Source organism: Sinocyclocheilus grahami, unplaced genomic scaffold, assembly GCF_001515645.1.
Source record: "Sinocyclocheilus grahami isolate Dianchi unplaced genomic scaffold, SAMN03320097.WGS_v1.1 scaffold96.1, whole genome shotgun sequence".
NCBI lineage: Eukaryota > Metazoa > Chordata > Actinopteri > Cypriniformes > Cyprinidae > Sinocyclocheilus > Sinocyclocheilus grahami.
In genome coordinates this window covers 1,758,318-1,786,166 of record NW_015505275.1, presented here as the reverse complement: position 1 = coordinate 1,786,166, position 27,849 = coordinate 1,758,318, and the positions used below count along the sequence as shown (strand labels likewise).

The window sequence follows — 27,849 nt, the reverse complement described above, 5'->3', positions numbered from 1 at the left end:
GTATATGTGTATGTCCTTTATACTTCTATGGCTCTCAATAGATTCAGTGGTTGGAGTTGGGTTAATACTCATTGACAATTGCTGTTGCTATTTTCTGATTACGTTTCTGGCTACATTTAAAATCGAAACATATTGATCATTTAATAATTGTTGTAATGCTAAAATGGTTGTTTTCAACTTCCAAATAGGTGTCCAGTGATTGATAGATAAATATTTGATTTCTGAATATTGTACCCTAATTGACATAGCTGTTTAAATAAGATCATGAGTTTACAAACCATTGCATGAATGACTGCCTGACACATAATATATTATTATATTTATGACTAACGATCAAATGATTAAGTAGTTAGAAACTAGTTGCTATGAATACAGGTGCCATCAGTTGTCTTCTTATGAATGACTTGTTTGTCATTGAGTCAGTGCTGCTGATGCAAAGTAGGCCCTTTGTTAAACACCATGTAACTAAATTAGGATACAATTATGAGTCATTTGCAAACTGTTAAACATTAAACTATTGGTTTCTTTAAAACTAACCTTCATGGGAAATCACTGGGATGTGTGAATATTTGATCTGTTAACTGATTGCATATGCCAGATTTATTGCATGACTCGGGCAGAGAAAAGCTGTTGCTATCAAACATTGTTCACAAACATCAGTGTATTGTTGAAGAGATAGATCAAATAGGCCAATTGATGGAAGGTTTGTGAAGAAATTTCATGCTCCCTTGTAAAAGTATTTTTTTAGTATTTTTTAAATACAGTAGTTTATTTTGATACTTTGTGTGGCTGCTGTATTTTGTAGTTTATTTTGATACACTTAAAATTAAGGTATTTGGTATTTTATTTTAAAATACATTTTGATGTATCTTTGCCCATCCCTGAGTATGATCAGATGGCTATAAAAAGACTATTTAAACACTGCTGTGCATGACATAAAGTGAGAATGTTTGAAACCATGAGGCACACATACTACATCTCTTCTTCTCACAAGAGAAACTGTGTTAGAAGTTATAATCAAAAGCGTTATAGAACACTTAATTCCGGACTGGCGTTTTTTGGTTAGCCAAGCAACACTTCAGCAGCACTGAGGCTTTTCTTTAGTTTGTATCACTCTGATTGTCTGTATTTGCGAGTTTCAGACAAAATATCAATCTGTGCATGGTTGACTTTTTTTTAGTGACTCTTTCGACAGGTTACCTCATTGAGCCAGTATATGGCAACAAAAAGTTATTGTCTTTATAAATGAATGAGTGAGTGAATCATTCACTGAACCTATTCCTTCAAATTGATTTTGCTTTGGGTTCGTTCGAAACTATTTTTAGCGACAAATCGTGTAGCAATATTATGGTTCAAATATAAATGTAAAACAGAAAAAAAGATCAAGTTTATTTTTAATCACTTTTAAACAGCGTTTCCTTTTATAGACCAATTACTAAATTATAGCCTAGACTAATTATTAATAGGTTAAACGGATATAAAAGCATGAATTAATAGGCTATTTTATTCTGTATCAAACCATTACTACAGATATTATGAGTTGCTACAGATTTCTGAACATGCATATGCATAATATGAATATAAACATGTGTTCCTTTCAGTCACAGGTTTACAGGTTATTTACTGAATGCTGGTCGTGTGATGTGCTGTAACGAATTCCAAACCGTAAGAGAACGCCGCTCCCTGTTAAACACCTGCAACAGTAAATCAATGCAAAGTAGCTCTGCAGCCAGTCTCAGCCTCTCGTGCTTCAATCGGTAGATGGGGCGCTTACAGTCAGACAGCAGACATGATAACGCACGCGCACTTCTGCGAGGTTGGTTACCATGGTTACAACACAATGGGAGCCGGGACAGAGGTCTATTCGAAAGGGAAGAAAAAACTGCAGGAGAGAGAGACTTAGGAAGATGGATTGTGTATGGGTCTGTGAGAGAGAGACCGCTTGACTGGTCACTCCACTGCAGTCTTACAAGAAAGTACAGATTTGGGGAAGCTCTTTTAGTCTAATGCCATCTTACAGTGCAAAGGCAGCAGTGAAGCTAAATCCAAAGTGGCTTATAGCTATTCCATAAAAAGCACAATTGCAGGATAAAAGCGTTAATAAAATATCTTAGGAAATTATTTTTGAAAATATAATGAACATAGAAACATGCAATTATAAATATAAAATACAAATGATTGAATTATGAAATATATGCTCCGTCACGACAATGACAGACATATTTGAGACTCTTTTATGTGACTTTAATGTGTCTTCACTCAGTTTAAAGCAGGCACAGAACCACCTCAGAGCCTAGCTTGTGTACAGACCAAAGACACCTTAAAGTATGTGTGAATTGCTAATTGGGGCGGAGTCCGGGGTGTGAATTTCGAGGGGGGATGGGGGGGGTGCGTTTATTTGGAAATTAAAGTGATTTCTATATTTTATCCATTCAAAAGACTACGAAAGAGAGCCCAGTTCTGCAGATAAACCTAGCGCTGCTTATGGTTCGCTGCGCAATGCTGTCTTTTGCCATAATACCTGTAGACTGCAGCCAATAGAAATGCTTCTCTATCGCTGCGTCCTGCTCCTCACAGACAAGCGGCAACCTTCCGGTCTCTCGTGGAGCCAACACGGAAGTGACTAAAACTGCAATTCATTGACCTGCCGCTAGAGGCTGGCTTCAAAAGGGAGTCAGTCCCATAGACCCCCATGTTAAAATGTAAACAAAATATGTTTACAGTCTGGTACAAAAAATAATTTTGGTCTATATAGCTAATTTTGCCCTTCATGACAACTGTGAGGGGGGTGGATTTTTTTTATAACTCATCCGTTTAATACAAATGATTGAATTATGAAATATATGCTCCGTCACGACAATGACAGACATATTTGAGACTCTTTTATGTGACTTTAATGTGTCTTCACTCAGTTTAAAGCAGGCACAGAACCACCTCAGAGCCTAGCTTGTGTACAGACCAAAGACACCTTAAAGTATGTGTGAATTGCTAATTGGGGCGGAGTCCGGGGTGTGAATTTCGAGGGCGCGGGGGGGGGGTGCGTTTATTTGGAAATTAAAGTGATTTCTATATTTTATCCATTCAAAAGACTACGAAAGAGAGCCCAGTTCTGCAGATAAACCTAGCGCTGTTTATGGTTCGCTGCGCAATGCTGTCTTTTGCCATAATACCTGTAGACTGCAGCCAATAGAAATGCTTCTCTATCGCTGCGTCCTGCTCCTCACAGACAAGCGGCAACCTTCCGGTCTCTCTCGTGGAGCCAACACGGAAGTGACTAAAACTGCAATTCATCGACCTGCCGCTAGAGGCTGGCTTCAAAAGGGAGTCAGTCCCATAGACCCCCATGTTAAAATGCCCAACTTTACAGCAGGAAAAAATATGTTTACAGTCTGGTACAAAAAATAATTTTGGCCTATATAGCTAATTTTGCCCTTCATGACAACTGTGAGGGGGGTGGATTTTTTTTATAACTCATCCGTTTAAATTATATTAAGCCTTAAAGTTCTGCATAAATAAGGGCGTGGCCACTTGAGTGACAGGTGGATTGCGGCAGCTGTCACCAGCGTCGAGCTAGGTGGGTGTGGTTTCAGCAACCAGCTCCCGCCTCTTTGCCCATTTTCGATTATCCGGGAGTGACACGCGGTGACGTGCTGCCAAGATGGCAACGGCCGGCTCCGCCCACTTTGAGCTTCAAAACCGCTCTTCAAAAACCTACGGGTGACGACACTACGTCCATGTTTTTATACAGTCTATGCTCACAGCACAGATCGTGAAAGCAGACTGCAGTTTTTTTTTCATTTATTGCAACAAAGGGTAGAGACGATGTAAATAATAGATTCAGTGTGCAGTGTAGAGAGCTTTATTCGTTAAAATGGAAGTTTGTGAGATCGCGATGGAGGGTAACAGCTTTTTAATGATTATAAAGAGAGTTTGCAAAAGTGAAATTGAATTTATACAACAGTTTTATACATTTTTGATTTTATACAAAAGTTAATATTAAGTGACTTACATTTTAGGAATACTGTTGTCTATTTTGTTCTATGTCGTTAACAAAAATATAGTTCAAAAACAAAGTCACAGCTGAGCCGTTACGGATCTATAGTCTTTGACACAGCGCTGTTTCGTTTATGAATGAATATTTGCCTTTGAACAAATCTAGTGAGTCAATGATTCAATGACCCATTCATAAAGGGAGTCACTTGCTTCGTTCCTAAATGAATCAGCCATTTGAACGAATCGATTGAATGAATGATTCAGTGACAAAGACAGTGACTTGGTGCCACCTACTGGCTGTTTCAGTTTCATTTTTAAAGTATAAATTGAGTCATTTAAATCATTTACATTTCTATGTTCAAAACTTTATATTAAAACATTAATATCATAACATTGTTATTATGACATGCATTAATGCCACCTCTGAGTCTTGTCAAAAATTCTGTAAATATTCCTTAACGCCACATTTGTGCTCTTCTGCGCCATGCCAAGATGAATTGTTGATGCTGATTTCATTTGACTGGTAACTTATTCTTCCTGATTGTATCTTATTATTATTTTAATTTAATTTATTGTTTAAATTACATTTTTTGAGAAAAGTTTATAAATGTAAATTTTTGGCACAAAAGATGACATACATTTAATAAATTTCTGTCATTGATCAGAAGGTGTCTGTCCCTATTTTTTTAGGCGCACTAGTGCTCTTTAAAAGAATAAGCATAGAGTCCTTAAGAATGTAATATTCAATCTAACTGCAAACGTTTTTGCAAAGTGTAAACTATTAAATATAATCTGCAAATAATTCAATACTGTACAGTAAATAAGTGTTTTGAGAGCATAGATAAACAGGCCAGTTAGAGACACTAATCATTCTAATTTTTTATTAAATCATTCTTTAATTTCACTAATCAATCTTTTCTTTCATTAAACACAGGGGGTCATTAATGATGCTTACATTGTAACGTGCAAATTCACGCACAACGTATCTTTAATTTGGCCAGAATTGCAGGTGCTTGTCTTAATATACAAGAAGGTTTATTAAATAAGTTATTAATAAATGTTATGATAGATTATAAAGTGTTTTATAATTAAATACATCTGAAAGGTCATCTAAAATTACCATTTTGAACCTTGTTTGTTTACTCCAGGACACAAGCATAATATGTATATACATAGATATTTGCTTATTATAATTGTATGATTTATACCTGAGAAATGCAATAGTGTTGTCAGATTTTAGGGGTGTTGGTGGGCCTTTTAATTAAAAACTTATTGGATGGAAAAAATGGCCATTATATGCCAGAATGAAGCCAGCCTGATTTTAAGTTTCCTAAAACAAACCCTAGATAGCTATTTGGTTAATATTATTCAATATCAGCAGAAAGGAAAGTCCTTTCACAGGAAGAGAAAGATGTCAATTTTTTGACTAAAGTTACAAAGTCAGACCCTTTTCTTGTTTGGAAATATATGAAGAAGTAAATAGGGTCCATTTTTCATGTTGACTTTAATTGAGAACAATCTGTAGATTTGATATAAGCCTCATAAACATGGAAGCTTAGGTTTTGATGAACGAAATTGCCTATTTCAAATAACTTTGCAGAAATAATGGCACCCCTTCCTCATTAAGGCAGTACAATTAGGCCCAATTAGTGGCCATTACCTAATCAAGCAGTTCTAGGTTAATTTCCTTAATTAAGTGTCGTAAATCGACAATTAAATAAGCAGTCATTTACATAATGAATAAATACCCTTATCTCGACATCTTTCTTCCTTCCTTTTTCCTTGGCTTTCCTTTCCTACTTTGCCCTTTTCCCTGAAGAATAAGGAAAATCACGCCCCTTCTCACCCTCCAGTGGTCGTGCGTCCCTCGCTCACCCCTCCGTGAAGATTTGTGCCCGTACAGACTGCAAAAGAGTGCAAGTCGTCTTGACAGAGGAGCGGGAGAGGGGCAGAAAGAAAAGGGGGTGGGGAAGAATCAAACGTACGCATCAATTTGTACAGTCTTCAGCAGCACCCCGTTTTCTGCGCCGATTTCAGGGGGAGCGGCTGGGAAAACACTGCGTTATTTGCGAAGCCGCAACAATGTAAATCTTTCCGTGCATCGAGTTGCCTGTATGTTTGATCGCGTGTAGGTCAATGTACAGTACGAACGGCAGCAGGAGAGAGAAAGAAAGGGAGATACGCATCGCTGGATATTATAGGTAAGAAGAGGAGAAAATGGATGCTTATATTTGACTCTTTGGTCATGCTCAGATGGTCCCCCCTTCTTCGCGCACCCGTCTTTGTGCTTTACTAATGTGCATAGATTGGGCTGAAATCATATTGCAAATCGGGGTGCGTAACCACGCAGGTCTCGAGTGCTCACATTCCACGGAGCTCGACAAGAATGCTATTCGCCATTCTGATCCCAAATGTTTCTCACATGAGAAGGAAAAGACTGAAAGGGGGGTTACTCGCGACCCTTTCTCCTCGTCTTGTCAGGATTGAATGTGCAGTGCATTGTCTGAGAACTGTAATCCAGAGGTCGTCCAGTTAGAGTTAGTTACAGTAGAGCACTGCCTCTGCATGCGTATCAATAACAAGCAGCAGCAGAAGAATGGAAGAAAGGAACGTTGCGGTGCGTGGTCGAGCGATGATGCACGTTCGGGTGTCTAACTCACCCCACCTTTTGGCATTGTGCTTTTACGTGCTAAAGAATTCAGAATCAAAGCTAATTCCAACTATATTTGTGCATATGTGTATGAGAGTGGGACAGAGTGTATGATTTGTGTTGTGTATGTGTGTGGCAAGCCATTTTAACATTTATTTCTTAAAACCAACTAGTACTCTGTATATTAGGCTACTAGTACTTTTTAATTGGCGTTACTAGCATGTAATCTAGTGGTTGTGAACAGTAGGCCTATTTTTCAGTTTCATTAGTACTACGCACTAGTAATTATCCATTAAACACTAGTATCCCAGCAGTGACAAGTAACTATTCCATTGTTACTGGTAACAAATTTAATGATTTCTTTGGAGATTCTGTGCATAGCGCTTCACTTGTATTGTTATATTTAGTATGCATTCCAGTTGTTGCTGTTATCTATTTCAGTTTTAGGCTACTAGTAACTATTCATTAGGTACTAGTAAGTATTTCAAACCATTCATAACATTCAAATAGTTTTTAGCATTTCATTCTATTTTTCTAGTACTACCTGAATAGAAACCAGTATATTAGATACTAGTCTATAATCCGTTTATTAATTGTAGGATTCTTTAATTAAACTGTGAAGCAGCCATCGTTACTGACCATTACTGACAAATACAAAAACAGTTGTAACTAGTGAAATAAGAAATTGGACTAGATTCTAATACTATTATCTTACTAGTATTACTACTTGTAATACTTATACTAGTATTTAATTATATATATATATATATATATATATATATATATATATATATATGTGTGTGTGCTTACATGTATGTAATATAAAATATATATATATATATATATATATATATATATATATATATATATATATATATATATATATATGTGTGTGCTTACGTATACTTATATTAATGCTAGTTTCTTATAAATGGGTACTAATAAATCTGAAACCAAGCAAATATTCCAATATAGGTACTAATAGATTAATTATGTATTATATGTATGTGTATTAATCAGAAGTGAATAGTTGATACCCAAATTACAGTTCCTTACAGGATTAAATTACAAAAATGTGCAATTTGTCATCAGTAACAACAAAGACTAATTTGTACCAGTAACTTTGCAATTTGTGTTGTGAAGAACAATAATAGTATCTAATGAATGGTTACTAAACTGAAAAAGATACTAGTCTCTAATAATTATTAATATTTACATTTACATTACAAATAAGTACTAGTAACATAGAAATAGATACTAGTTCGGTATAAAGAATACATTTTTAAACTGCTTGCCATATGATGTGTGCCTGTATTTATATATTGTATTGTAATGAAGGTACTGCTGATTCCATAGCTGCATGTGTCTGCAGTGGGAGAGTGGAAGGCTTTTGGTATGCTGGAGCCTGGCCAAGATTTTGGTAATGGACTCCTGATGAATGAAGGTTCACCTGTAGACAGAGAGCTGGCAGCCTTTATTGTTTGTCATTTGGATATATTACCATGTACACACCGTAATTGGATCACAAATATGCTGATTTTACATTTATGGGATATGTACAGTCTTTGTGTGTTTGGCACTAGAAATAATTCTTGTTTTACAAATGAGAATTTTTTTGTTAATTGTGGTCATGATGGAGTAGCCAGAGTATTCACTGTGTTGGCTGTCAGCAGCCTGTAAATCTGTTTATATGTAATATTTATCAACACTGGGGTTTTTCTCTTGTGTTCAGTGGTTTGGGTGTAGATGTACATTTTGCAGTTTTGAAGGCGGTGCTAAATACACTCACTCACTTCACTCAGTCCGTTAGTGTGCTATATATAGTCTCATTCACAATAAATGAAGCGTGTGAGAAAGAGAAATACTGGAGTGACTTAGTTAACCTCCTACCCACACTATGTATCTTTTTGTCTCCATCTAATTATTTATCGTCCTCTCTCTCTCAAACTGAGGAGTTTGTCAGCTGGTTTTTCTCATGAAGAAATGTAGTGTCTCTCATGGTTTAGTTTAGAATAAACTAAATAAACTAAAAATGCGATTCACTATAACTATGATGAGGTTAATTAGCAATGTTACTGTATGTCAGTGGATTATTGCATCGTTGCTAAGCGATTGTGGCCAATGGACCCTTTTCACAAGACTGATGACGCGTTTAACGGTCATCAGCATCGTAAATCCTCGAAAGTTTTTCATATTTGTATTTTTTATTAAATGTATGTACATTTATAACACTATTTTTGTATTATATCACCTTTGCATTAAATTACAAAAAACTTTTAACGCTAATGCGAGGGTGTTTCTAATGCAGTGTCTATGGGAGGGACGGTAAATTTGACCTCATTCTCTCTTCTGACAGCCATTATCAGTCTCTCTCAATTTTTTTCCTTTTATTGAAAGTCATGAAAACACTATCGTGGAGTTTTTCTTTTGCTATTTGAGCAACTGGGAATGCAAAAAATATATTTGTGGTACTCTCCCATTCACTGCTATTCAAGTTAACCCAACTATGACGACTTCAGCTGCTGAGAAACCCGGAAATGTGAAAAAGGTCCATATTGTCAGACTATATTTGAAACATCATTCAAGAAAAATATCTGTCCTTAAAATTAAAAATACATTGCCATCAGTGAGGCAGGCTAGAAACAAGAGAAGGAAATCATAAGCAGGAAAGAGAGAAAGATGGGGGGGGGACTGTATATCTGTGCTGTAAAGAAAATTCCAGTCAAAATATCCTCCCTGACAGTAGTAAGAATTTCTGCATAGAGAAAATCTAAATAGTTTCTGCCACATTAAAATGTGTTGGAATTAATATTTAACACTTGAAATAGAAATATACTTATTTGTACAACATAGTGTAAAGCATGTATTTGTGAGTATTTATGTAAATACAAAAGTGTGTGAATATTATTGTGTATTTCATGTGGAATTTAGAGATTTGTGTGTATGTTGATCCTTTGGTGTAAGCAGTGCCTCTCCCTATACTGGCTGCAGTGGATGGTTTTTGCAGAGCTCCATTCAACATTGATGACTAAAGCTCAGCTTCAGAGTACCACAAACCCTCTGAAGTACCATGCAGTCCACACAAAAATTACGGTTTAAAACAGCATTGCTGTTCCCCAACACTGTTACTGCAAACAGAAAATTGTTTTAGTGTCTAAACTGTAGACGTTGTGTTGATTACAGATTGTTTAGTCACAGATCATTTAATCATTGATTATGATAGATATATCAAAGAACATTAGATTATCATTTTGCACTTACAGTGGACCAATGTCATCACCTCATATTACTTGAGAAGGGAATTAAATTAACAATTGACCTTTTCTTTGTAGCATTGATATATTTATTAAGTATCTGATAACAAATAGAAAGACAAGTAGTGTATATAATATAATATATTGTAATATGTTTAATTTGACTTCAGTGATATTCACTGTGTTCCCTCCAGGTTTTAAAGATTTAATGCTATGATAGGCAGCCTGTAGGCCAACCGTCCTGATTGTGGTCACGCTCCCGCTTTCTGTAATGGCTGACTGGAAGGAATGTACCACATAGAGAGCTAGTCATGAAGACCCGAACCAACAAAGAATCGGTGAGGGCATTACTGCATACTGAGATCAGCATAAAAGGTAGACCATGTGTAGATATAAGTCTAAATCAGTCAGAACCCTTTGAACCAAGTGCACTTGTGTGTTGTTAAAAAGTATTTGGATATCCATATTAGATTGTAGCATTTATTAAATGGTATTTTTTTACTTAGTATTTTCACAAAACATACTTTTAGTTCCTACTCCTTTTCGGTCACTTTATCTGTTTTTGTCTTATGCTGTAATTTTTTCATGCTGTCTTTCTTTCCCTTTCTTCTGTTTGCCCTCCCTCGGTCATGTTGGGCATGGCCACAGATGCCCGCTCGCAGTGGACGCAGGAGGGGGGGCAGCGAGGAAAGGAGGGGTAGACGTCCGCACCCCAGCCCCTCCCAAGCAGAGCGCAATGAAAGGCAAACAGTAAGATTTCTTGTATTTTCCTCCATCTGTCTTTTTTTCTTGTATTTCTTTATGATCTTCTCCATTGTCCTAGTTTCTTCATCTTTGATAACCTCATCCTTGGTCTACTTCATCTCTTTTTTCTTCTTATCTCGGTCACTGAATTCATTCATGCCTCATTTTATGAGTTTAGATGATCTTATCCTGAATGTTCATGATCAATCTTTTTCACAATATTCCACACTAGTGTGCATTTACTGTATTTGTTGTGTGTTAAGAAATTTTATTGACTGTTTTGCATTTGCTTGTCAGCTTGTGAGCAAATTTTGTTCTTTTGTTGTTTTTTATACTAAATGTAAAAATGCAACTGCCTCACATCATGATTAAAAATTATACTATTAAGCAAAGAACTGCTGGAGAGGAATTGGCTGTTGGACGTTTCAGCCGGCGATCTCAAGGCCATGATTCATCAGAAAGTGAAGGGGAGGAGCATGTGCCACCGCCCAAAAGACAGAAAGTCCAGGTACTGATGAAATTTTAGAAACATTGAATAAAATTCCATAAGATTGAACATTTTTAAAATATAATGATATTTTGCCACTAGGACTCTTCCAATCCCCCAGCCCCACCCCTTTCAACTAACACTCCGACTTCAGCTCCACCTCCAACGTCAAGCAAGAGTCAATCAAGAGAAAGTGACAATGAGGATGGCCAATCACAAGGAAGTCGGAGCTCAGTTGGAGGCAGCTTAGCCAACAGTAGCAGCAGCATAAGCAGTGGACGGGACATTGACCAGGACAATCGGTCCTCTTCTCCAAGTCTCTCTGCTTCCCCCTTGGCCAGTTTGGATTCTGAATCTGACTCTCCAGATTCCCCAAAGCAGGGTGATAAAAACAAAGATGGAGGGACATCAAAATGTGTAGCAGAGGATCAGAGAGGCTCAGGGAGAGGTGAGGATAGCAGACCAGAGGACCAGAGGGACAGTGAGGGAGGAATGGAGGGAGATTTGTCTTCGTTAAAGACCTCATCATCACTATATACATCTCATCGTGGAATGGTGGACAACACAGGTGATGCAAGCAACAACAGGAAGTCATACTTCCCCCTAGATTCCAAACTTGCAAACAAAGTGGAGTATACAGGTCCTGGTGGTCCTGAAACGCTACACACCTGCAGTCGCATCAATTTTAAAGCAAGCACTCAGTGTGGGAAACCTGGGGTGGGAGGAGCTGAGTATTCCCATGGGAATTCAAATGTGAGCCATGGACCGACACTCCCACCTCCACCTGCCCTGAAACCTCTAGAGGTGGGGCAGAATGCTCCAGGTGGGGAAAGTAAAGCAGACAAACCAGAGAAAGGTGATAAGTCTGTTCCACCCTCCTTGCTTCTACAAACTAGTACCGTTCCCCAACAACCTCCTCCTCCCAACACTCACCATTACACCCCCACCAGCTGGTCAGGGGGACCTCCCTCTAGTTGTCCTGGCAACTGGGGGTATGTACGTTATCCAGGTAACCACCACACACATCCAAGCCAGCAGCCTCCAGTACAGCAACAGCTGCCCTCTGTGTACAATTCTCCTTCTTCCACCCGACACTCATCCCACCCACCTTACCTATCTCACCCTCATCCCCACCCACACAAAGAGTTTCTGCCCAGGTATAGCACTGCAGCTGAGCGGGAGAGGGGTGGGAGGGAATTTGGCAACAGAGACTTCCCTGCTAGTAATAGCAGTAGCAATGCGAACAGCAACAGCGGTAGCATCTGTGGTAGCATTTCTGGTGGTGGAGGACCCAACTCTAATGTAGGCCGGGATTTTGGGAATTCGCTACCTGGACAGAACAGAGAATATAGTGCAAACCGGGACGGACCTGCAGGACCACAGAGTGGTCGGGAATATGGACCAGGGTTTAGAGATCGGGATCGAGGAGCTGGGAGGGAATTTCCTTTGCAAAACCAGCAGCTTCAAGCACAGGGCCGAGAGTTTGGAACTGAAAGCTCCGGAGGGGGTGGATGTCATCCAAGAGACAAGGACAGCAGGTGGGGGGATTTAGCAGGCCAAGTTAGGGAGGCAGGGAATAACACTTATGCTGGTAATGCCAACCAAGCACCTGTAGGTGCTCCACCATCTGCTTTACCTTCGGCGACCCTGGTGAACCGTGACCCAGCCGGTTCACCACAAAACAGCTCTGGTCATCCTCCCTTTTCCTCTGCAAATTCCATCCCCACAAATAGAGACTATTCTTCTCCAATGGATGCAAATGTGCAGCAAACACTACAAGGACAGACCCCCCAAGTACCCTCCAATACTGCAGACCTTCCACCCCCTCCACACTATTTAAGAGAGTACCCTCCTCCAGGGTCAAAGGATCCCTACCCACCCCCTGGATCGACCTCTTCTTCTGTCACACTTTCTGGTGTGCCAAGGGAGTTCCCGAGCCCACCTGGACTGGCCCCAAATCTTACTCGGGAATATCCTGGAGGACCTCCACTTCCACATCACCCTCACTATCCTGGACAGACAGCCTTGCCTATGCAGCACAGAGACAGAGAGAGGGAAAAGGACAACACTACATCTGCTCTTCATTCAAATCGCAATCACCCTCCATCCCTTTCTCCTTCATCGAGTGGTTCTGGACCTGGTCATCCCACCTCTACTTCTTATCCTCCTCCACCTCCTCCACCCTCCACTAGTTCACATTGTCAGCCCCCATCTATTACATCCCTTCCAGGCAATCATGCTCGACAGGGCCCATATTCTTCATCCAATCAGACTCCACCAACCCCGCTCTCTCCTCTTCCCAGTCCCTCAACCAATCCAGTGGGAGGGTTTAGTCCTTTTCCATCAACCTCTGCTCCTTCTGTACCGCTTCATGCATCAAGTGTGTCCACCTCTTGTCCATCAGGTTGCAGGCCTACTCCTTACCATGGCACTTTAAGCAGTCATACTCCTTTCAGTAGCTCTTACCATGGCAACGGTAACCATGGAAATAGCAATGCCAGTGGCAATGCTCCCAACAACAGCAATAGCACTAGCACTCCATCATTACTGCACTCCCCTCAAAACACTAAAGTACAACCGCATCTCAGTAACCCCAGTCATAACAACACTGCTTCAACCCCCAGCACATCTGTTGGAGTAGATGGTCACTCTGATTCATCTTCTGGCCCAGTGCCACCACCTGTCATCAAGGAGGAGCCAGTAGAGGACAGGGAGGAGTTGGAGAGCCCTCCTCCAGTTCTCCGAAGTCCTTCCCCAGAACCAAAACCTGTTGACATTCCAATTCATGCCAGCCAATCAGCTCGGTAAGACTTGGTGTTTCATTAAAATCAAATCTAATAAAACATCATAAACAAGTGAATTAAGAACAAAAACAGATTAGGATTATCATGCCATTGATAGAGATGCACAATATAATGGTGTCATATTATTGGCTGATATATAATATGTCATATTATTGTCTGACAGCCTGCTGCATAACTGTGTAGTTTCAGCCATATCTTGTTTGTCAATGTATTGAATTAGTTTAGCTAGCTTGCTATGGTTGTGTTTAAGAAATCTACAACACCACTTTTATATCACATGGCTATTAGTCAGGTGCAAAACCTGTACAGGTTTTTTTTAGATTTATTTGCCTTTTTATTAGGATAGGACAGTATATATTGACAGGAAATGAGGTGGGAGAGAGGGGGGACAGGATTGGGAAAGGACTCGAACTCGGGTCATCCAAAGCACAATGACGCTATATGTCGGCGCACTGCCCACGAGGCTATCGGCACAGACAACATGTACAGGTTTTGACATGTACAGAAATCTATAATCAATTGTCAGGAAAACACAAGAGATTAGAAGATAACCTGATGTGCTACCTGATATAACCAAAACTTGGTTCCACATGATTGGGTAAATGTGTTGTTTTGATAGTATTGGCATGTATGATTGTTTACCTCATGGAAAAGATAAAACCTCTTTGGTTTCAGGTTTCACAGGGTTCTTGACCGGGGTAGTGGGAACTCTTGCGCCCGTAGTGATGTTCTATTTGTTCCGCTTGATGGTTCTAAGCTTTGGAAGAAGAGAAATGAGGCCATAGAACGTGCTCGTAGAGAGGTCGAACAGCGCGCGAGAGACCTGCGAGAGAAAGAGCGAGAACGAGAGAGAGAAAAGGAGAGAGAGAGAGACCTGGACAGACATCTTCAGGTAAGAGACAGCAGAGCTTGTTGGTAGCATTGCAAAAATAATTTCAGTAATTTCAGTATTTTTACTAGTTTTGTGTCTAGTTTTAACATTTTTAAAACTAGATTCATGCACTTGAGAAGATTATTACATGATATTGCATCTTGTTTTAAAAAAATTAAATGTTTTTCTGTAGTTAGATCCTTTACACATTACTTGTCAGATTCTTTATAAACATTTTTCTCTTTTCAGCAGAAGGACAGTAGCACAAGTGCAGGATTAGGAGCTACAGCCACACGCCAGTGCTCTTCGCTCTTCTTTCCTTCTTCGTCCTCCATCCTTCTAGACCCTTCATCATCTTCCTCATCCTCTGTGAACCTTTCACACCCAGCAGCCCATCCACAGCACCACCATGCTCACCATGCCTCACACCCCCACGTCATTCACCCCTCTCATCCTCTGCATCCCTCTCTTTCTCATTCCATTCCTCATTCTCTTCTCCTTCCTTCCATGGCAGGGGGCTCTCCAGTTGTTGGAGGCCCTCAGGGTGCTCTTGGCATTGGGCTTGGGGGTCCATATTTGGGGCCTGATACCCCAGCCCTCAGAACCCTGAGTGAGTATGCCCGTCCTCACGTCATGTCTCCGCTGGGCGCTGCCAGTCGCGCACAGGTACACCATCCCCACCTTCACCACCACCCTCACCCGCATGCATATGCACATGCTAACGCTCATCCCCATGTGCATCCTTCATTTTTCCTGTCCCAATTCCAAAACCCAGCTCTCACACACCCCCACCACCTTCCAGCCGATGCCGCCACGGCTGCTGCCATTCTGGGTTTTTTATATGGGGGTGGGCTGGAGGGAGGCCCCACCCATCCAGGGCATGGTCCTGGACCTGGTGGGTTGGCTGGGGCGGGGTTTGGAGGAGTGGGATTCCCTCATGCTGTAGCAGCTCAAAGAGAGCGCGTGAAGCCAGGATTTGAGTTTAAGAGCGAGGAGCGTGTCTACACAGCTGGAGCCTTAGCCGACCCGGCAATAGCTGTGTCACATGCACACTCGCACACACACTCACACTCCTTGCTGCTGGGGGGCGGGGCTGGAGGCGGAGCTCCTGGTAGTGAGGTTGCCCTTTATGGTACAACTCCACCCCCTGCACCGCCCCCTCAAGCTTTAGCCGCAGCAGCTAGGAATCCAAATCCTGTCCCTCCACCTCTGTCAGTCCCACCAACCTCCTCTATTCTTCCAGCCACACTCCCTGCCCACCAGGCTCCAGCCGGAGCCCCAGTGACACCAGCAGCCCCCGCCCCTCCTCCTCAACCTCCTCCCCCACCACCTCCTCCTCCTCCAACAGCCTCATCTCTTCATCACCCCTCTCCACATTCTACCTTTCCAAATACACACCCTTCTTGTCAGCCCCCACCCCTCCCAACTCAGGCTACGTCCTCTGAACGATATCCCACCCCCGTTCGCACCCCTCCCAGCACCGAACGTGCAAGGAGCGTGGAGAGGGAAAGGGAGAGAGTGCTGCCTGCCACAGAGAGGGAGCGAGAGAGGGATAGGGAAAGGGCAGGGACAGGTGGAGGAGCAGCAGGAGGAGGCACAGCGGCTGCAGGAGGCACAGGAGGAGGAGATTCTCTCGGCCGGCTACAGATGCTGAATGTGACTCCTCATCATCACCAGCATTCACATATTCACTCTCACCTACATCTGCACCAGCAGGACACAGGTATTCACCATACACACACACACTCACACATTACACAGCACACTGTATTGCAGAATAAAAATTTCAGCAAATTCAGAATATGGTTCTGTCAATATTAGGGATGGGCCAGGATGGTCGACTATTCAGTGTTAATAACCAAATTAAATAACCAATTAAAATTCAAACATACTCTGAAAATTCAAAAATACCGCAATAAATATAATATACAAAAAAAAAATTCAAACATACTGCGGACAAAGATGACAAATGAAAAAACAATATATGACTGAAGGGTATGAAGGAAAAACAACATAGCAAGATATTGATTGTGCAAATTTCACATTTTTGTTAAATTCAACATTCAACAAAAATTTGAAATTTGCACAGTTGTGTTAATATATGAAATATTTTATGTAATTTCTCACCATTAAAAATTATGTTTACATATTAAATTTTATACCATTTATCGTCACCAAACAAAAAAACTACAACAAAATAATTAAACTGCTTAATGATTTGTACTTCTTTCAGATACAATCACCCAGTTGACAAATGCGTTTTTTCATAACTTGAGCATTTAGTGACAATTAAAGGGATGGCTCACCCAAAAATTGCCATCATTTATTCACCATCATGTTCCAGATCTATATTACTTTTTTTCTATTGTGAAGCACAAAAGAAGATATTTTGGAAAATTACTCCACTGCTTTTTAGTCCAAACAATGTAAGTCAGTGTGGTTACATTATACTCCGTTAACTTGCAGTGTAAGGACGAAACAATTGAAAAATTCTTTAAAAAAATTTTTTTTTGTTTTCCACAGTAGTAAAAATAAAAAGGATATAGATCTGGAACAACATGAGTAAATAAAATTGTTTTTGAATCAACTTGTTTAGGCTGTCGGCATCACAGCAGCCATAAAAGTATCACTTCTGTAACAAATTTAGCAACATCAACAATACAGTTACTGTGAGCTAAATGTCCAGTTTCTCCCGGAAATACGACAGGCTATAAGTAAAATGGGTTGCGAACAGCAAGAATAATGGCAGCACTGTTCCTGTGCAAAATAATTTTTACCTACAGTGCCACTGGGAAACTGCTACTCTTATTAAATTTCCCACTTTTGTTTTGTTACGTATTTGGGTGGCAGCCGCGGGAGGGGTACACCCCCTGATGGATCCGCTGGCATCAGGGTCTCCCCTGGCCCGTCTGCCGTACCCAGGGGCTGCTCTTGGGCCTCCCATCCTGGCACACTCCCTCACTGACAGTGAGGTGCTTCGACAGCAGCTCTTTGGTAAGAGGTGTGATGATGTTCTGTTGCGATATATTTCATTGTTCTGTGTTAAATGATTTCTGCACTTGTTTTGCATGTTATGTACAGGAGGTCCTTTCCGTGAGATGCCCCAGTCCTCGTCTCTGGGTGGATCCATGTCTGCAGCACACCAGCTCCAGGCAATGCAGCAGGCTCAGAGTGCAGAGATTCAGTTCCAGAGACTTGCCCTGGAACAGCAGTGGATCCACCACCATCATCACTCCCTCGCCCAGGACGAGTACTTCAGGTGAGTACATACATGTATATTGTATACTTAGCGGTATACCACTTTTTTCTGATGCAATTTGAATTATTATCAAACCCAATATCACTGATGTTGATACCTATATCTAGAATTGAACATTCTTTCATAGAGGAATTTTTTAACAATAACGTATAAACCTTTCACGACAGACCTACCATGACTTCGGAGATTAAGTGTTTCTCTGAAAGCCACAAATCATTGAGATTTCAGCAAAACTGTTTAATAGCCAAATTCCTGAGAACTACTCCACTCATAATCCTAAAGAGAAATCCTATTTGCATTCACCAATTAGAGATATCTCTGTTACCATGGAAACGAGAACTGTAAAAAAAGGATCAGCGGTGAACTTCGAGGTCCTTTCCGTGAGATGCCCCAGTCCTCGTCTCTGGGTGGATCCATGTCTGCAGCACACCAGCTCCAGGCAATGCAGCAGGCTCAGAGTGCAGAGATTCAGTTCCAGAGACTTGCCCTGGAACAGCAGTGGATCCACCACCATCATCACTCCCTCGCCCAGGACGAGTACTTCAGGTGAGTACATACATGTATATTGTATACTTAGCGGTATACCACTTTTTTCTGATGCAATTTGAATTATTATCAAACCCAATATCACTGATGTTGATACCTATATCTAGAATTGAACATTCTTTCATAGAGGAATTTTTTAACAATAACGTATAAACCTTTCACGACAGACCTACCATGACTTCGGAGATTAAGTGTTTCTCTGAAAGCCACAAATCATTGAGATTTCAGCAAAACTGTTTAATCGCCAAATTCCTGAGAACTACTCCACTCATAATCCTAAAGAGAAATCCTATTTGCATTCACCAATTAGAGATATCTCTGTTACCATGGAAACGAGAACTGTAAAAAAAGGATCAGCGGTGAACTTACATTCCCATGAAGCATTGCATATGATGTAATCGAGTCTCATTACACTGTAAAACAACTTAAATATTTGAATATTTTGCATTAAACTTACATTACTCTTAAAAATGAGTGACTGTAAGTTAACAATTTTACATTGTACCATCATTTTTTATTCAGTTATTCATTAGCAATGACTCATGGGCTGTGTAGTTTATTATTTGAAAGGCTTGATTTTAAACATGATTTATAAAGTATTATTCAACATTAACACTTAAAGGGATAGTTCACCCAAAAATGAAAATTACTCACCCTCATGTCGTTTCAAACCCGTAAGACCTTCATTCATCTTCGGAACACAAATTAAGATATTTTTGATGGAATCTGAGAGCTGTCTGACCCTGCATAGACAGCGAAGCAACTGAAATGTTCCCAAGTCCAGAAACGTAGCAAGGAGATCTGTAAAAAAAATGACTTTATTCAAAAATTCGTCTCCTCCGCATCACCCTGGTGCAATTTTGGAGAATATCTGCTGGACGTAAACAACGTATGCTGTTCTGTGTCAGCTTCATCACACGGATACGCTGTTTCCATTCAGATCAAATCACAACAACGTAGGAAACAGATCCGGTGTGATGTGGAGGAGACGAATTGTTGAATAAAGTCGTTTTTTTTTTTCCACACAAAAAGTATTCTCTGAGCTTCGTATAATTGCGGTTGAACCCCTGATGTCACATGGATTATTTTACGGATCTCCTTACTACGTTTCTGGACTTGGGAACATTTCAGTTGCGTTGCTGTCTATGCAGGGTCAGACAGCTCTCAAATTCCATCAAAAATATCTTAATTTGTGTTCCGAAGATGAACGAATGTCTTACGGGTTTGAAACGACATGAGGGTGAGTATTTAATGACAGAATTTTCATTTGGGTGAACTAACCCTTTAAGGCCGATATTTTTGTCAGTTATATTATTTAAATCAGTATAAAAATCATCAATGCTGTAAGCATGAGTTGCCGATACCTACACAACCATATCAAATTTGATGTCTACAATGCAGTCTTTTTGTTCTTTCATCTTTGACTTTTGCCCTCCATTGCAGCCACCTAAAGAAAGAGAGTGACAAAACGCTGTGAGGAACACAAAGGACATGAAGACAGGAAAATGAAGAAGGGATGAAGTGCAAATAAAAAGAAACAATCATTTCGAAATTCAGCACTGAATGACAATAAATCTGTATAGAGCTTTGGATGTGACATCAGAACACATATCATTCAATCTGAACTAATTTAAATACAAAAAAAGTGAGATTTATAATTCTGGCACACACTGTGGCACTGAACGGTTATTCCCAAACTTCCCGGAGGATTCCTCATTGTGTTATTTCAAACACCAGGCAGATGAGTTTAGGTCGTGGATTAGTCTATGTACACAACATTATGCCAGAGAGAATGTCTAAGAATCAAGTTCACTTTTATGTCTTTGCATGTAGCTAGATACTAAAAGCCCAATGGGCTAAAACTCTTGATCTGTTTTTATTTTTTTCTTGTTTGTTTGTTTTTGGAAAACTTTACCACTCTGAAAGAGTGTTTATGAAAGGGTGCATGAGATGAACAGCTTACCTTCATAATGTTTCTTTATCGTGTTCTTATTAAAATGATTAATGTTGTTTGTTAATAATTATATGATTATATAAACATTATTTTTTATTATTTTTTTACATTTTCATGGTACCACTGTTCATTTTTTTTCTTTCTTTTTTTATGTTGAATTTACCTTGTGGGGAAAAATGCAAGATAAAAAATAATGAAAAAGAAAAATCTGGAAATAAAATACCATTTTTTTCTATAAGTCTTTGTATGTGCAGTTTACTGTTTTCTACTGTATCTGTACTTGTGTGAGTCATGTATGTATGTATAACAGTCAAAGCAACCACAACAATTATTTAAACTTGATTCAACCAGTTATTCTACCTCAATGGTATTTTACCTCTTCCAGAACTGAAACTGTGACACCTGACATGGAAAGTATCACTGTAAGTATAGCTGTCTCATTTAATATTGTTACATTTTCTTAACCAGTGCTGTTATTTGATGTACGCAAACCCAGTGTATGGTTTTCTGTTCCTGTTTTGCAGTTGTGGGGAGTTGCACACTGTTTGAACACAAGCCAGAGAGTCAAGACACTGTATTAGTTCCGAAGGCCTTTTCAAAACACACACACACACACACACACAGAGAGAGAGAGAGAGAGAGAGAGAGAGAGAGTATCCAAAGAATATTGCATCCCTTAGGACGCTTTTGTCTTTCTCTCTTCTTTCTTTTGCTGTATACACATAAGGAATTGCATAAGTGTGGCTAATAAGAGACACATGCAGCAAGCCTGAGACAGAATCATATCGCTGCAGTGAGCAGCAGTCAGTGTGGGAGGAAAATAATGTAAGACAGTACAGAGAAGAGGAATAGACAAAATAAAAGAGAGAAAAAGAATGCGTTTTACAGTTGTTCAACTTTAAGCCTTTTTCAGCCATAATTTGAAACTGTCTAGAAATGATATCTTCCCAAAATAACATTCAATGATACAAAAATTCAGTGGTCATCTTTACAAAATATGGAGGTTCTTTTACAGTAGGCCTAGTCACTGCACATTCTCCTAGAATGCTCAAACTGAGGTGATTTAGTGTGTAGTACTATAATTTTAAAGACGAAGACCACAATAATGTTGGCTAAACTGGCAAGGTTACTTACAAATTTGTTACAAATTAATGTTCTTCCAGTGACGTTAATAGAACATTCATTCGAAGTTCTGGTCTTTAAAGGCAAACTCACACTGCAGATGGTTATTTGGCACTTATTCACAAATTCATTCGGCATTTGTTGGGTCTTGGAATATAGTTGGTTGGCATCTGTTGGTGCAGTGTCAATTTAAAACGTTATTCATACATCATTCTTGGAATGTTTTTTTTTCTGTTTGCAGTTGGATTCAAAAGTAATGTTCCCTAATTGCCAAATTGGGAAGAAGTAAATAACGTAAATATACATAAAATGGAATGTTCCCATAATATTTTTGCTAACGTCCACAAAAAGTGCTGTTAAAACATTTTAAAAACTGGACATTTTGAACATTCAGAAGACATTCAGAAATTACATTTTCATAACTTAAAGGAAATATTAACCAAACATTCTTGAAACATTTTTGTTCAGCTGGTTGAGCTCTATAAAATACTTCAAAAACAAAGAAAATCATTATATAATATTCAAATGGACTCTAACCCTGTTTTTTGTGGTGTAATGCAACAAACGGTATGTTTATGTTACGAATCCTGTCCATGGACTTCCATCCGATCGCCACCAGAGGTCACTCGTCCATCATATTGACTCTCTCACTACACAGACTGTCTGTTACACGTCACCACGGACTACATTTCCCATCATCCAATGCACTGATTGCACACAGCTGTATCCAATCACACACACACACACACACACACTATTACACTCACTCAGACTGCCAAGTATTGATTAGCTCAGGGTTCCTCAAATCTGGCCCACAAGATCCACTTTCCTGCAGAGTTTAGCTTTAACCCTAATCAAACACACCTGAGCATGCTAATCAATGTCTTCAGGATCATTAGAAAATCACAGGTAGGTGAATTTGATCAGGGTTGGAGCTAAATTCTGTAGCGCATTGGCCCTCCAGGGCAAGATTTGAGGAACCCTGGTTTAGCGTTTATCACTCACCCAGCGATAGCTACTCTATGGAGCCAGCTCTTGTTTTCCTAGTTTAGTCATAGTCTCGCCTTGCCTGTTTTCAGATTCTTGCCTGTGTTTTTGGATTACCCTTTTGTCTTGCTGTTTCGGACTCTGTTTGCCCCTGCCTGGACTATTGCCATTAACCTGGATTATCTCTTGCCTTGCCCTGTTAGATTACGTTTGCCGTCGATTGACCCTTGCCTGTTTCATGGACTATCTTGTGTCTTGCCCGTACCATACCCATTTGCTGGTGTTCGACCCTGCCTGTGTTTTGACCATGTTTATTAATAAACGCTTGCAAATGGATCTGCACGTCTCTAGTCCCTGTCACCCCATAATAGAACACACTGAGAGTTCATAGACGGCCTCCATAGCTGTGAATTCTCTGTCTGTCCTGTCACGCTATGGAGGCCGTATATGAACTCTCAGTCTGTTCTGTTACGGGGTGACAGGGACTGGAGACGTGCAGATCCATTTGCAAGCTTTTATTAATAAACAAGGGTAAAACACAGGCAGGGTCGTATCACCAGCAAACGGATATGGTATGGGCAAGACACAAGATAGTCCAAGAAACAAATAGACCAGGCAGGGGCAAACAGAGTCCAAAACAACAAGACAAAAGGGTAATACAAAAACACAGACAAGAATCTGAAAACAGGCAAGGCGAGACTATGACTAAACTAGGAAAACAAGAACTGGCTCTGTAGAGTAGCTATCGCTGGGTGAGTGATAAACGCTAAACCAGGGGTGGCGAACGTCGGTCCTGGAGAGCCGCAGTCCTGCAGAGTTTTGCTTCAACCCTAATCAAACACACCTGAACAAGCTAATCAAGGTCTGAATGGTTACTAGGAAGCTACAGGCAGGTGAGATCAGTGCAATGGATGATGGGCAATGTAGTCCGTGGTGACGTGTAACAGTCTGTGTAGTGAGAGAGTCAATATGATGGACGAGTGACCTCTGGTGGCGATCGGACGGAAGTCCATGGACAGGATTCGTAACAGTTTAGCTTGCAGTAAAATCAATAGTTTTACTTAATTTTTTTTTTACAATTATTAGGCAGGTAATTTGAGTATACTCTGTTGAGAGTATTGGAATAGAGTTGTTCATTGGACTTAAACGTATCATATGACATTTTTGAGCCTCAGGAATTGTTCTGCCCTCTCTGTGAAATGCAAACTGAAAAGTGGGTCAGTCAATCATTTCTAAGTCACATTGAATAAGTGTGCCAGAAAGCCCTACATACATAGATGTATCATTCGATGTTTGCACCATGAGAAACAACCTATTGTTCTATGTTAATGAAGAATTTACAGAGACCCCACCAAATTCAAAAAGTCTCCAGTCCGGATCAAATCATATAGAGAGAATCTATGAAACCTTTATGCAACGAACAATTTTAATCGTCAGAGGTTCAGTTGAGAGTGAAATGCAAATGTGTACATAAACAGGTCAAAAACTGTGTGACCATAGTGACACACACACACTCTCACAAACAAATCTCTATAACAGTGAAGATGTCTGAGGTGAGGCACTTTTGTCCTGATTCGATTCATACCATGATGCTACACTCTATACAGTACACCATTAGATGGCAGCACCACCCCAATATGTAGAAGCAAAAGCACTTACCTAAGATTTTTTTCACCAACATTACTGCTCACATGCAAAACAAATGGTTTATCAGTCAATGACAAATGGTAGATAAGAAAAAAACCTATTGTATAATCGAAGTGCAAGTTCTTAGAAATCTGCAGAATTCTAGAATTCTAGCAATCATACATTTTCACTCCATTTTTTAAATTGAATGATTCTAAAATGTGGTTTACATCAAGTAAAAACTGAAGAAACTTTAAATATGGCTATATATGGCTCTTATACCATTTGATTACTCAAATGTAAAAAAAAAAAAAATCAAATAATGAAGAGACTTCCTGTTTTAGCTTCATGTCTTACTTTAGTTTTTAGAAATACTACAGTTTAGCCACAAAGTCTTCAAAAATGGAGTAGAGGGAAACGGTAAGCATAGTATGTAAGACTTAGCCTGTATGTTTTTGCTTGTTTTGTTAATCTAGCTCTTTTGATTATTACTTCTTTGAACTGCAGTTCAATAATTCCCCTGCCCTACAATTCAACTTTTCATTTTTGGGTGAACTAACCCTTTAAGTGGGCTGTGACTAGGCCTATTTCAGAATCCAGCTTATACACAAACAACTCTAATACGCATTTTACAACACATTAACAAACTGTATGTACCAGATAAGCAACTGATAATGGAAATTATGCCAAACAAGTTTTGCTTCTTCTCTGGTGCAACCACCACCCAAGACATTTCCTTCTTCACTCTGTCTAAACATCTCCATGATGATGAGACTGTGTTTGAACATCTGGTAGTTGAATCATCATCATCTTCCTTGGAATGAATGTGTTTCTCTCTCTCAGCTGGTTAGAGAAACACACACATCTAATGTTACCCCTTGCGAAAAAAAAGCATTTCGCTTGTACACTTGTAGTATACTTATAATCTTAAAAGTAAAAATGTTTACAAAATAATTAAAATATATGTTTATAAATAATTAAAAATGTACTGAAACAAAAGACCACTTAAAACTGTAGCCTACTTAAAGATACTTCCATGACTCTTGACACACTTATGTATTTGTAATAATGTCAAACTAAGTGTTTTATTTTAAAGCACATTTTAAATAATTATTTTTCATTTATTTTTTGATATGTGATATATTTTGATGTGACTAACGTACTAAAGCACAAGTACTTGATTATAATTTGAGCTGCAGTCTTTAGCAATATTACATTTAAACAATACTTTAAGTTAATATATATTTTAATTGTCCTTATTTAAATAGATTACATGCAAGATTCAGTAGAAATGACATTAAAGTTTATTTTAGTTCACCATAAATGCTTGACAGTACATTCGGCAGTACACTTAAACCATATTTAAAGATGTAATCATAAAATGACATGTAAAGATGATATAGCCTTTAAGTCACACTTTTAAGTTCCCCTGATTGCACTGTATATCAATTTAAACTATTCTTCATTTTCATTAAATTGCAAAAATTTTAAATCGTCCAAAAACATTACATTCAGTTTGCACTTTATTATATTATTTTCATGTAAAAGTGTATTTATTTATTTTTTCACTAAGAAGGTGTGTGTTGGTTTGTGCACATATCAAAACTAAAACTGATATTTCCTAAAGATTCATAGCCTTATGTAGATCAGTTGCAGGTGCAACCACATCTCGCCAAATCTGAGGGGGTTTGGACTTGGACGGCCGGGCATGTGACTAACAGTAAATGGCCTTTTTAAAGGAAATGAATATTCTTCTGAGGAAACGCCCTCTGAAGGTGGATTGGCATTGTAGATCTTATCATTGCAAGAGATTTTTCTTCAGAGAGAGAGAGAGAGCGAGCGAGAGTAGTAAGTTGAAAATAACAAAAACCAATGATATAGATTGTCAGTTAAGTGTGTTTACATTTAAAAACTTGTCTTCTAAAAATGTATAGAAAATTTTGAGTTAAGTGGTATTGTTGCCTCCCATTAGTCTGTTACTCAATATCCTTAACTGTATCTTCATCATTAAAATGTGTACAAATACATTTAAATACATTACATGCAAGATTCAGTAATGACACAAGTTTATTTTAGTTCACCATAAATGCTTGACAGTACATTTGGCAGTACACTTAAACCATATTTAAAGATGCAATCATAAAATTACATGTAAAGATGATATAGCCTTTTTTAAATCCCACTTTTAAGTTCCACTAATTGCACTGTATATAAATTTAAACTATTATACATTTTGCCCTGAATGCAGAAATTGTTTGGCAAAATATTGGTAGAATTAAAAACACTGGGCAAACTGAAATAAAGAAAACAGGTTTTGCAATTGTTAGTACATACAATTTTACAACAATTTGTAAATTTGTTGAGTTTATTTGTAATGATGTATTGCTCAAATCTACTAACATACAGTGGGTACGGAAAGTATTCAGACCCCCTTAAATTTTTCACTCTTTGTTATATTGCAGCCATTTGCTAAAATCATTTAAGTTGATATTTCAGTTTTTCTTTTTTAATAAATCTGCAAAAATGTCAACAATTCTGTGTTTTTCTGTCAATATGGGGTGCTGTGTGTATATTAATGAGGAAAAAAATTTACTTAAATGATTTTAGCAAATGGCTGCAATATAACAGAGTGAAAAATTTAAGGGGGTCTGAATACTTTCCGTACCCACTGTATTTACTGACATATCACTCAAGACTTACTGAAATAAAAATTATAATGAAAATTTATTTGGAGTACTACTAGTGTACAATGCACATTTCTTAATATTAAGCCTAAAAGGTGTGTTAAGGTCACTATTGATAAGGATTCCATGATCTTTGAATAATATCTTTAAATGCTGTCTTTTTAAAGGGGGCATAACACACACAGTTTCACCCTATCTCATGTTAATCTTGAGTACCTATCGATTAGTACTGCATCCAAACTGCGTCTTTAGTTTTATCATATTTATAAAAGAAAGATACAGCTTTACGATTCTCTCCGGAAAAAGCCGAGCTCCTGGAGTCGCGCCGTGGGCGGAGCTAAAGAGTGACGAGCACTTGGACGCCGAATGCCAACAAAACAGACATTTGATGCAGTTTCACTTACCGTCTGCAGTTCTGAATCATGACCGGGATCTTTTATAGCTCGACCGCTCCATCCTTCAGTATCAAACGATACCTAAAGCATACTTTTTCACTTTAGCACAATCAAATATACTTCAGTATATCTTTAGTTGGACTTCAGCACTACTCCCGCACAATTTAAGTGCATTAAGTACAAAAATTGTTGTTCCAATGTAGCAGAGTATACCACAAAGACAATTGCCGAATATTTTTATTAAGCACATAAATATGCAGAATACTTAGCATGAAATAAATGTACTGCAAATACAATTTCATGTATTTTTTTTCACTAGGTTATAGCTACAAGTTACAGATTGTCTGCTCCAAACTGTCATATGCCTCTTTTCCCCCAGGCCAGCTGATTATGTGCCACTCCCTTGTTCATTTTAGCACCCGAGGCAAAAATACTGGAAATGAGAAAACATATTTCTGAAGGATTAAAAGATC

General features: G+C 39.0%; 1 protein-coding gene across 7 annotated transcripts; it reads left to right on the top strand.

The window, feature by feature from the left end:
* Window positions 1-5,965: 5,965 nt before the first annotated feature.
* Window positions 5,966-20,495, top strand: LOC107587791 (atrophin-1-like). 7 transcript variants are annotated; one of them, XM_016275708.1, is made up of 10 exons: window positions 5,966-6,194; window positions 10,092-10,235; window positions 10,546-10,647; window positions 11,030-11,149; window positions 11,231-13,932; window positions 14,608-14,824; window positions 15,056-16,526; window positions 17,654-17,797; window positions 17,885-18,062; window positions 20,052-20,495. In XM_016275708.1, exons 2-10 carry the CDS (start codon window positions 10,209-10,211, stop codon window positions 20,083-20,085), a joined length of 4,995 nt encoding a protein of 1,664 aa, XP_016131194.1. In that variant the 5' UTR covers window positions 5,966-6,194; window positions 10,092-10,208; the 3' UTR covers window positions 20,086-20,495. The 7 variants fall into 7 exon arrangements, with proteins under 7 accessions (XP_016131194.1, XP_016131191.1, XP_016131195.1 ...); XM_016275705.1 differs by having other exon boundaries at window positions 15,053-16,526; XM_016275709.1 differs by having other exon boundaries at window positions 10,092-10,272; window positions 15,053-16,526.
* The last annotated feature ends 7,354 nt before the right edge of the window (window positions 20,496-27,849 follow it).